Source organism: Gadus morhua, chromosome 9, assembly GCF_902167405.1.
Source record: "Gadus morhua chromosome 9, gadMor3.0, whole genome shotgun sequence".
NCBI classification, from domain to species: Eukaryota; Metazoa; Chordata; class Actinopteri; order Gadiformes; family Gadidae; genus Gadus; species Gadus morhua.
In genome coordinates, this window is record NC_044056.1 from 12,283,931 (window position 1) to 12,295,079 (window position 11,149).

An 11,149-nucleotide genomic window follows, 5' to 3' on the forward strand; every position below is an offset into this window, starting at 1 on the left:
CCCCAAGCACAAAAGATTAAACCCAAGAGGCAATACATTATGTTCAAAAGCGACAGCGAGAAGAAACCTCCATCATGTGAAAGGTGAGCCAAAAGCTTTCTACACATTGTCATCTTCCTGTTATTTACTATGCGTCACCGTCTGTTGTTTGTGTGTGTTGTGTGTTGCTGTCTGCTGTGTGTCTGTTGGGGGGTCTCCCAATGTGAGGCCCTCTCCCTAGCTGTTTGGTTTTTAAGTGTCTGTGTTGTTTCCTCTCTTGTTGTGTGGTTGTCTGTGGAAGGAGCTGAATTATGAGCTGCACTGCGCCCTGCACCCATCCCTGCCTCCGCCGCAGGACTGCTGAGCTGTCCTTCCAGGTGTCGCAAACCCGTCCGCAGAGGAGGATTTACGATGTTCCTGGTCAAAAGATGATGTATTTCAGGAGCTCCGCGTTTCATTGGTTTAATTCTGCCCTCATTACCATAAAGAGAGGGTCCTGGGGGAAAGAGAAGCACATATATATACAACTACTACTACTACTACTACTACTGCTGCTGCTGCTGTGTCCTCAACTCCCCTCTCTCCTCACAGCCTCCAAGGTAAGAAAACTCATTTTTGTGTTCCTGTGGATCAGAGTATGTCCTGCTCTGATCTGCTGATCTGTGTGCTGCTATAAAAAATAGGTTTCTGTATGGGAGTGTGCTTTGTTTTGGTATATATTTGATTGGTAGTTCAGGCCAAGGATATGAAGTGCTCCACATGCGGAAACGTGTGAGTCCTGTATCTCATGTGTAGCGTCACCGAAGAGGAAGTACAACATAGAACTCTGGAGTATACTTTCTAGTACTAGATAGTACTAGGGTACTATCTAGTAACATCTAATTATATCTAGTGCTAGAGTACTATCTATTACTATTTACTACTATCCAGTACCAGAGTACTATCTAGTACTAGATAGTACTCTAGTTCTAAATATTACTAGATAGTGCTCTCGTACAAAATGGTACTGTGGTACAACATAGGTAAAGTACTTTGTGGTGTTGCAGTTGGACAAGGTGCTCAACAAAACATAACTAGTAATAACTACGTAATGACTTAACTAGTGCTGACTATTTACTAATGGGTAACACTTTGCGATAAGGATATTTTAACATTAGTTAATGCAGTAATAACATTACCTAGCCGTTAATTAACAGTTAATAACCGTCAGTAGGGTAAGAACCTTAACCCTACTAACCCTCCCACTAACCCGTACCAAACTAACCCATACCCTCCCCCCTCCCACCCCTCCCTCTCCCCCTCCCCCTCCCCCTCCCCCTCCCCTCTTCCTCCCCCATCACCCCACTCATAAAATTATTCCAAAAATGTCCCTTGTAACCTTTGACCCTCAGTTAAAATTAGCTAGCGCACCTGCTTCAGGAAGATCTCCAGACCTCCAAAACGTAGAAATACCTTCATAGAACCAACCCTCTCCAGACCTCCATAGCAGACCATATAAATACCTTCATAGAACCAACCCTCTCCAGACCTCCATAGCAGACCATATAAATACCTTCATAGAACCAACCCTCTCCAGACCTCCATAGCAGACCGTAGAAATATCTTCATAGAACCAACCCTCTCCAGACCTCCATAGCAGACCATATAAATACCTTCATAGAACCAACCCTCTCCAGACCTCCATAGCAGACCGTAGAAATATCTTCATAGAACCAACCCTCTCCAGACCTCCATAGCAGACCATATAAATACCTTCATAGAACCAACCCTCTCCAGACCTCCATAGCAGACCATATAAATACCTTCATAGAACCAACCCTCTCCAGACCTCCATAGCAGACCGTAGAAATATCTTCATAGAACCAACCCTCTCCAGACCTCCATAGCAGACCATAGAAATACCTTCATAGAACCAACCCTCTCCAGACCTCCATAGCAGACCATAGAAATACCTTCATAGAACCAACCCTCTCCAGACCTCCATAGCAGACCATAGAAATACATTCATAGAACCAACCCTCTCCATACCTGCATAGCAGACCGTATAACCAACCCCCCTTGAACCAACCCTCTCCATACCTGCATAGCAGACAGTAGAAATACCTTCCTAGAACTAACTCTCCATACCTCCAAAGCAGACCGTAGAAATACCTTCCTAGAACCAACCTTCCTACAACCAACCCTCTCCAGACCTCCATAGCAGACCATAGAACCGACCCGCCTAGAACCAACCCTCTCACAGACCTCCATAGCAGACCGTAGAACCGACCCGCCTAGAACCAACCCTCTCACAGACCTCCATAGCAGACCATAGAAATAAGTTCTTAGAACCAACCCTCCTAGAACCAACCATCTCCAGACCTCCATAGCTGAGGCGGTTTAAGGGGGGCTGGCTAGGCTGTGAGCTGAAGGTTTCAGGAGGTTTTAGGGTGTGACAAAGTTGAACCTAACGGGGTTAGTCCTGATGGAGAACATGGTTAACTTATGAGTGATGACATGAGGACAGGACCAACTCCAGAGAAATATCCACGTTTGACAAACTTCTTGTCTGTCTTTTTCAGGTCTCACTTCGCCAAGATGACTGAGTGAGTATGATGCTTAATAATGAGTTGTCTAATGTTCTTAATGTTCTATCATGGGGCCACTCCTACATTCAACATACCATACTGTGGAGAAAACAGTGAACTGATGGAGAACTCGGTAGTTACGGTTTAGAGAAGGGCTCCTCCTGAGGGCGTCATAGAGCTCGACTTGCTCTAGGAGGCCTGGACAGCATTTGGGATCAGACCCAGTATCCTCGGGCTAACAGCCAGACTATCCTGGCTAGTGGTGTAATGCAGTGTCATCTAATGTACTGTAATGTGGTGTAATGTGATATAGTGTCTGTGATGTGATGTGATGTTCTCTTTCCTGCTTCAGGGTAAAGAAGATGACGTCGAGCCGTAGGCACCATCTCAAGGTGAGGAGGCGCATGCATGAACGAGGCCATGTTGCCATGACAACAGACCACGACACCAGGCTAGATGGATGGTGATGGATGATGCTGAGTGATGGGTGGTGGAATGATGGATGATGGATAATATGATATGAATGCTAAAGCTGTTGTTTTCGTCCCTCCAGAGTCTGATCCTGCAGATCGCTGCTGATTGGATTGAGGTGGAGACCAAGGAGGCGGTGGAGACAAAGGCCGCCTACATGTCTGAGAACTGCCCCGCCCCCAGCCTGAGTGGCGACCAGGCTGCTCTCCTGGTAACACTCAACACCTAGCCCCTCGTACCTTAAACCCTGAACCCTAAACCCTTAAACCCTGAACCATAACTCTGACCTGACTGGAGACCAAGACTGGACCTAACTACCTGCTGCTAACCCTAGCATTAGCCCTTAGTGTTAAACACTGAACCTTAGGCTAACCCTAGTGTTAGCCCTTAGTGTTAAACACTCAACCTTAGGCTAACCCTAGCATTAGCCCTTAGTGGTAAACACTGAACCTTAGGCCAACCCTAGTGTTAGCCCTTAGTTTAAAACACTCAACATTAGGCTAAGCCTAGTGTTAGCCCTTGCCTTAAACACTCCACCCTAAAGCTAACCCTTCCTTAATAAACTCTAAACACATCCCCCACACAGCTGCTAGTTCTAACCCTTAGCATAATGCTATTCTCGTGTACTCTGTGCTGATCTTAAGGGAGACCATGATCTGTCAACAGGAAATCTGCAAGAAGCTTCAACAGGCTGCGGACAGAATTGATGAAGAACGCTACGACACAGAGGCCAAAGTACAGAAGGCTGACAAGGAGGTACTTATTTTGTAGATCTTGTATATCTGTAGTTATGTTGCATGACAGCCAAGGGAAAATACAGACTTTCACACTCAGTGAAACCAAGCATCTTCTCATAGTCATGTGTTCATTAATCTACCCTCATGCATATCAATGTCCTTCATGGTGCTCTTCCACTGTGGACTAGCAACTTCCTTCTTTAGAGGTTTGGGGTTCTAATCCTGTGATTCCTCAGCACTAGATGGGGTTGGTAGTTCTCTTTCCTGTTGCCCAGTGGTTCCAAAGCTCTAATGAGCCATCAATAGCAACATGAAGTGTTCTGGATGAAGTGATGCTCAACGTTCCTGATGTTGTTCCCCTCACAGATCACAGATCTGAAGCTGAAGATGGTGGAGCTTGGAGGTGTGAAGAAACCAGCCCTAAAGAAGGTCCGTATGTCTGCTGACTCCATGCTGGCGGCCCTGCTGGGAGGGAAACACAAGGTCACAATGGACCTGAGGTCCAACCTCAAGCAGGTCAAGAAGGAGGTCAAGGAGGAGGTGAGGAACAACCTATTTTATCTATTAAGTCGTCTGCCAATGATGGTCATTGTTAGCAGCGTTGTATAGTTCAGAGGAACATCTCTTGCGTTCCTCCGGTAATCCTTGATGTAAGTGAATCCCTTACTAAACTAAACTAAACAACGTTCTCTTCCCCAGGCGGTGGAGGCTGGAGATTGGCGTAAGAACATTGAGGACAAGGCTGACAGGAAGAAGATGTTTGAGACGTCCTAAATACTTTTGCTTTTCCTCACTGATGTTTTTGACTTTTCCATGGAACTGGAATAATCAGTTTTTTCCCATTAAATCTTTTGAATAAGGCTTTGATGTCCTCTTGGAGTCTTCTTCAGGGTGTAGTTACGTAAGGTATCCTCAGTGAGTACTGAGATGGGTGGAAGAGGGGTCTGGGTAGGGGTTTAAAAGGGAACAGGATGTACTGAGATCCACCAGAGGTCAGTAGAGAGTCAGCCTGGGCTGGCCGTTGGTCTCTTGCTCTCTTCCCGAAGGATGCTGGCCTCCTGCCTTCAGAGGAGATCCTCCACTCAAACTAAGGGCTTTGATTCCCGGCTGTTTTGTACTGAGGACCATACCTCCTGTTTGTAGTTCTTCATGTCTGATTGTCTTGGTAACCCCGAAGGGTGAGTACACATCCTTTTGTTTCTCAACCTTCTCTTTAATTGTGCCTCGGACTTTGAAAACACAATGTCAGAAATAAGTTCTGTAGACACTTGACACCACCTTAGACATATCCGTCTTTGACCGATTTTGCGGCAGCATGTTCGAAGAAAGATATGAATGAATGAATCAATGGATGAACTCATTAACTGCTGAGTGCATGAGGTGCTCTGTTCCAGGCTGGTATTCTGAAGGATGATTGACAGCTATCTGCATGAAAACCATATTCTAAAGAATCGACCGAATGCTTAACTAACAATGTTGAAAGAGTACCCACTTTCAACATTGTTTTAAACTACGCTTTCACCTTGTTTAAGGGTCACACTAAACCTTTTTAGAGCTACCATGGAGGGGGCGATATTGTCTTATAGTGTTGAGACTTCGGCTCCACAACACAAGTCCTCCTCTCCCCTGGGCTCACCCTCCTCCCTGTGCAACCCGAGAGCCCTGTTGTGTCCCTGAGACAACTTCCTAAGACACTTTTAAGAGCTTAGTTGTGGAGGTATGCTGGTATTTCGGGAGGCTGGCGGCGGATTGGTCTGCAGGGTCCTCTGCGCCCATAAAGAGGGCTGTGCTTTGTGCTGACAGGACGCCTCACACTATATACCCGTGTTTCATCGGGGTTGATTCCTACTGCCCAGTGTCTCCAGCTCCGTGTCCACCAGCCTCCACCTTCTCTCTGAGCAGGTAAGACCCCGTCCGCTCACCGGACCCCCGCTGGGGGGTAGATGCTGCTAGGTGTCAGGGACGGGCTGCTGGGAGGATGGGTCGGACGATATCTGAGTTGTTTGAGGGGATTAGCAGGACTACAGGTCTGGAGATGCAGATTAGTGTTATCTCCTTTCTCCATCTTGATGTGATATTCCCTCGTTTGGACCTTGTTTTGTGTTATTCACAGAAGACCTCTGGAAATGAGAACATAAATAGTATTAATCGGAAACGTTACGCAGGTCGGTAGAAAAGTTGTTACGTACTAAGATAAGTATCATTGTTGGGTATTAAAATATGAATCAAGGATATTTAAATTCAGTGTATGGAGTGTATATTGTTTTGTATTCATCCAGTAATGGGATTTATTTACTAATACAGTAGTAATAATAAAAAAAGTATCTAACTATGCAAACACATTTATTTATAAATACCATATACATACTACGTTTTTTGTTCATATTTAATTTCAGTTTAACACACAATTTGTAAACGTGGTTTGAGAGCCATTTTAAATAAATTCAGAGTATACTCGTATCTCTATATTCTATCCATATCTCCACAATGGTGCGTGTGTCTTAGAGGTGTGAGTCCGTCTTTGGTCGTCGGGTGGCTATATCAGGCGTGACTCAGGAAACATTTGAACCCTTCGCTACGCTGGCGTTTAATGGGACAGTGAGGGGCCGAGGTGGGCCTGGTGCCTGACTGGGAGGTTTGGTATGTTGGTTTGTGTGGTGTGCGTGACTAGGGATGCTAGGTATGGTGTGAACGGCTGTGCTTGCGTGTCTGGCAACTCGGTGTTCACAGCATCTGGTCGGTATGCTTGAGGTAATCCTCAATGATTAGGGCTTCAGGCTCCTGCTGTAAGTAAGTAACATTTATTTATGAGGCACATATAAAAACAATTTTCACTGGCCAAAGTGCCGTACATGGTGCAAAAAAGACATACAAAAGAACACATAGCACATACATTGACAGTACATGAAAACATAAAAAATAACATCATATCACAAAAGGGGAGGAAAGGCCAGAGAAGAGGTGTGTTTTGAGCCTAGATTTAAAAATGATGGCGGAAGGAGCGTCTCTAACTGAAGGCCTGAGGGCCCAGGGCAGGGCCAGGTTCCTTGAGGGCCCCTGGTGGGGGCCAGGTAATGCCGTGAACTTAATGCCCTCCTCCCTCTGTTCCCCTGGTTCGTCTACTCCAGGCCTGAACCGAACCTCATCATGTCTGAGTGAGTATCCTGCTAGTCTGCCTGCAAACCCTCGCTTTGCGTTGTTTACATGTGTTTACATGTGGGTTGTGTTATGTATGTGTGTGGTTTTTTGGTGTGTATATTGTTTTTAGATGAGTAAAGTAGTATTTATGGTCTACTCTAATCTAAAATAATGTAATATAAAGTAACGGTATCAAACATAATGTAGTATAATCTAACCCTAACCCTGATACATAAATGAATGTCATCTAACATAATGTAATGAAAGTAATTGTAATGTCATCTGACATAATGTAATGTAATCTAAAATAGTGTAATCAAACATAATGTAATGTCACGTAACATAATGTAATGAAGCATAATTTAATGTTATGAAATGTAATGTAATCGAACATAATCTAACATAATGAAATTTAATGTATTGTAACATAATGCTATGTAACATCATTTTATGCAATGTAAGCTATTATAACAATGTAACGTAAATAATGTAATGTAACATAGAATAATTTAATGTAACATAACATAATATTATGTAACAAAATGTAATGTAACATAATGTAATGTAACATAATGTAAAGTCATTTCACATAACATAAGGTAATCTAACATAATTTAATGCAATGTGTCATAATGTAGTGTAATGTTATCTAACATAATGTAAAGTAATGAAACATAACATAATGTAATGTAACGTAATCTAATGTAATTTAATGTAATGTTGTATAACATAATGTAATCTAATGTAACCATCCTAATGTAAAGTAATGTATCATAACATAATGTAACGTAATTTAATTGAATGTGACATAGCATAATGTAAGGTATTCTAACATAACATAATGTAATCTAACATAATGTAAAGTAACGTAGTGTAATCTAATGTAATGTAACATAACGTCATGTAAAGTAATGCAATTTGTTTTTCTCTACAGCGGAAAGAAAATGACTTCCAGCCGTAGGCACCATCTGAAGGTAAACCACCACTGTGACAAACACCAGTACATCTAGTATTCACCAGTACAATAATCAGTACATCTAGTATTCACCAGTACAATAATCAGTACATCTAGTATTCACCAGTACAATAACCAGTACATCTAGTATTCACCAGTACAATAACCAGTACATCTAGTATTCACCAGTACAATAACCAGTACATCTATTATTCACCAGTACAATAACCAGTACATCTAGTATTCACCAGCACAATAACCAGTACATCTAGTGTTCACCAGTTCAATAACCAGTACATCTAGTATTCACCAGTACAATAACCAGTACATCTAGTGTTCACCAGTACAATAACCAGTACATCTAGTATTCACCAGTACAATAACCAGTACATCTAGTATTCACCAGTATAATAACGAGTACATCTAGTATTAACCAGTACAATAACCAGTACATCTAGTATTCACCAGTACAATAACCAGTACATCTAGTATTCAGAGGTACAATAACCAGTGCATCTAGTATTCACCAGTAAGTGCATCTAGTATTCAGAGGTAGAATAACCAGTACATCCAGTATTCAGAGGTACAAGGTACTCATAATCATGGAGACGTGTAATGCTTTACTGTGGGTTACCTGCTTTACCTGCACTACATTGACACGAGCGCAGGTAAAGCAGGTCAGTGAGTCCTGGGGGTGACCCTTCCCCTAGTCTGACCCCAGGTCAGTGTGTCCTGGGGGTGACCCTTCCCCTAGTCTGACCCCAGGTCAGTGAGTCCTGGGGGTGACCCTTCCCCTAGTCTGACCCCAGGTCAGTGAGTCCTGGGGGTGACCCTTCCCCTAGTCTGACCCCAGGTCAGTGAGTCCTGGGGGTGACCCTTCTCCAGGTCTGACCCCAGGGGGTAACCCTTCTCCTGGTCTGACCCCAGGTCAGTGAGTCCTGGGGTAACCCTTGTCCTTGAGTAACCCTTGTCCTTGAGTAACCCTTCTCCTTGGAGTAACCCTTTTCCTTGGAGTAACCCTTCTCCTTGGGGTAACCCTTATTCTGGGCTGCTCTGTAGAGTCTGATGCTGCAGATTGCAGCAACCTGGATTGAGACCGAGAAGCTGGAGCTGGTGGAGGCCAAGCAGAACTACATGGCCGAGAACTGCCCTAACCCCGACATGAGTGGAGACTTGGCTGCACTGATGGTAGGACTCACCCTCATGTTGACCCCTGACACCTAACCCCAGTCTGAGTAGAGAGTTGTACTCAGAGACATGATTCACTGTTATGTTATTAAAGTATCCCTTAGACCTCTGGTAGGACTGCATGAGGTCTTCATTTAGGGCGAGTTTGCTGCCACCTAAAGGTGAAGTCTATATTAACTATGGTGAGCTGTTGGAAGAGGGGAAAAGCATCACTTCATTACATTATGGTTCAGCTCCTCATCTACTGACCAGAGAGGTGTGTGTGTGTGTGTGTGTGTGTGTGTGTGTGTGTGTGTGTGTGTGTGTGTGTGTGTGTGTGTGTGTGTGTGTGTGTGTGTGTGTGTGTGTGTGTGTGTGTGTGTGTGTGTGTGTGTGCGCGCGCGTATATTGCAGTATTGGTTCTGGTGGGTTTGATGCTAGCTGAGAGATAGGACAGTATTGGTTCTGGTGGGTTTGATGCTAGCTGAGAGATATGACAGTATTGGTTCTGGTGGGTTTCATGCTAGCTGAGAGATATGACAGTATTGGTTCTGGTGGGTTTCATGCTAGCTGAGAGCGGGGGCTGACTCTTCAGTCTCCTCTTCCTCTTCAGGAGATTTGCAAGAAGCTCTCCCAGGCGGCCGACAAGATAGATGATGAGCGCTACGACGTGGAGTCCAAAGTGGTGAAGGCCAACAAGGAGGTGAGAGTCTGGGGGGTAGTGGGTCGACTCCCGGCCCCAAGGCTCTGGGTTTGGTATCCAAAGAACACCGTCTACCTGTTAACATCCTGGGACAAGATGCCCATAAACCCTACCTGCTCCTTAATGACCTGTGTCTGTAAAGTCTTACCCCTACCTGCTCCTTAATGACCTGTATCTGTACTGTCTTACCCAAACCTGCACCTTAACGACCTGTCTCTGTACTGTCTAACCCCTACCTGCTCCTTAATGGACTGTCTCTGTACTGTTTTACCCTTTCCTGCTTTTTAATGACTAAAATACACTGTGTTTAGTTTCGATTCATGCTAGCAGATTCCTGGACCATTAGATTGTCCTGTTTAAGTCTCTCATCGGTCCCTGTCTTACCTGACTAAACCCTACCCTACTGAATGACCCTACGTTAAAGACCTTACCCTGACTGTATCTTATATCTTATCTTAATCTGATCTTTGCTTCTCTCTTTAACTTATCTAACAATTAGTAACCTTGAGGTAGAATGTCCTGGTAACTTTGAACTAGCTAATCCTACTCCTATCCTGGACCTTTTCCTGGAGCGCCCTAGTTAGTATGGTACTTCCTTACCTTCACTTACTCATTGGTTAAAAAGTTCTTGATCGAGGGGCTTCAGCTAAATCCATCTCTGACGGATTTAGCGTCCCATGGAGATCATAGCTTCTATAGCGAGACATGTTAACGAAGCAAGATGTTCTTCCCGGTAGATCGAGGACCTGCGGATGAAGGTGGTGGAGCTGGGAGGCGTGAAGAAGCCAGCCCTGAAGAAGGTCCGCATGTCTGCTGATGCCATGCTGCAGGCCCTACTAGGAGGGAAACACAAGGTCACCATGGACCTCAGGTCCAACCTCAAGCAGGTCAAGAAGGAGGTCAAGGAGGAGGTGAGGACTGTGTAGAGCCATCCTGGAGTCTGTAGTGAGGAGGAGTTGGTGGAGGAGCTGGTGGAGGAGCTGGTGGAGGAGTTCGTGGACATTAAGCTGAACAATAATTTCCCTAAGGGGACAGGTAATGAACTAACTAACTAAACCTTCTCTCCTTTCTTCTCCTCAGAGCGTAGAGGCCGGAGATTGGCGCAAAAACATTGAGGACAAGGCGGACAGGAAGAAGATGTTCGAGACGTCCTAGAGAGGTCCAGACGCTGGAGAAGGAGAGGTCTAGCTCCTCCTGCTTCACGCCTTCGGCTTCTGATTCCACCGGGGGACTGATGGACGCAGTTAGTGCTATTTCAGTTCTCATGTTAACATTTAGGAATCAAACTTCAAATTGTACAGGATTCTTGGAATTGTTGAAAATAAATGCTTTGAATTAATACTTTATGGTTCATTTGTGTATCGGCATGTTAGGGTGAGAGAGTAGGTACAGGTTGAAGGTGCTTTATTAGTTCATTTTATAAGTTGACTGT

General features: G+C 44.5%; 2 protein-coding genes across 2 annotated transcripts; both read left to right on the forward strand.

Annotated features, from left to right (window-relative positions):
* Nucleotides 1–343: 343 nt before the first annotated feature.
* LOC115550509 (troponin I, fast skeletal muscle) lies at nt 344–4,615 on the forward strand. The gene is made up of 7 exons (XM_030365605.1): nt 344–578; nt 2,541–2,564; nt 2,899–2,938; nt 3,100–3,228; nt 3,684–3,773; nt 4,121–4,294; nt 4,454–4,615. Exons 2-7 carry the CDS (start codon nt 2,557–2,559, stop codon nt 4,526–4,528), a joined length of 516 nt encoding a protein of 171 aa, XP_030221465.1. The 5' UTR covers nt 344–578; nt 2,541–2,556; the 3' UTR covers nt 4,529–4,615.
* A 273-nt stretch (nt 4,616–4,888) lies between these two features.
* LOC115550508 (troponin I, fast skeletal muscle) lies at nt 4,889–11,058 on the forward strand. The gene is made up of 8 exons (XM_030365604.1): nt 4,889–4,932; nt 5,558–5,656; nt 6,883–6,909; nt 7,827–7,866; nt 8,907–9,035; nt 9,628–9,717; nt 10,455–10,628; nt 10,798–11,058. The coding sequence occupies exons 1-8, from the start codon at nt 4,904–4,906 to the stop codon at nt 10,870–10,872; spliced, it is 663 nt and encodes a 220-aa protein (XP_030221464.1). The 5' UTR covers nt 4,889–4,903; the 3' UTR covers nt 10,873–11,058.
* Nucleotides 11,059–11,149: the final 91 nt, after the last annotated feature.

Coding starts and splice junctions, on each gene's coding strand:
- LOC115550509 (XM_030365605.1), top strand. Junction 3,774..4,120: donor TACAGAAGGCTGACAAGGAG/GTACTTATTTTG, acceptor TTCCCCTCACAG/ATCACAGATCTGAAGCTGAA. Junction 4,295..4,453: donor AGAAGGAGGTCAAGGAGGAG/GTGAGGAACAAC, acceptor TCTCTTCCCCAG/GCGGTGGAGGCTGGAGATTG.
- LOC115550508 (XM_030365604.1), top strand. CDS start 4,904: ATGTCTGATTGTCTTGGTAACCCCGAAGG. Junction 7,867..8,906: donor GCCGTAGGCACCATCTGAAG/GTAAACCACCAC, acceptor GCTGCTCTGTAG/AGTCTGATGCTGCAGATTGC. Junction 10,629..10,797: donor AGAAGGAGGTCAAGGAGGAG/GTGAGGACTGTG, acceptor TCTTCTCCTCAG/AGCGTAGAGGCCGGAGATTG.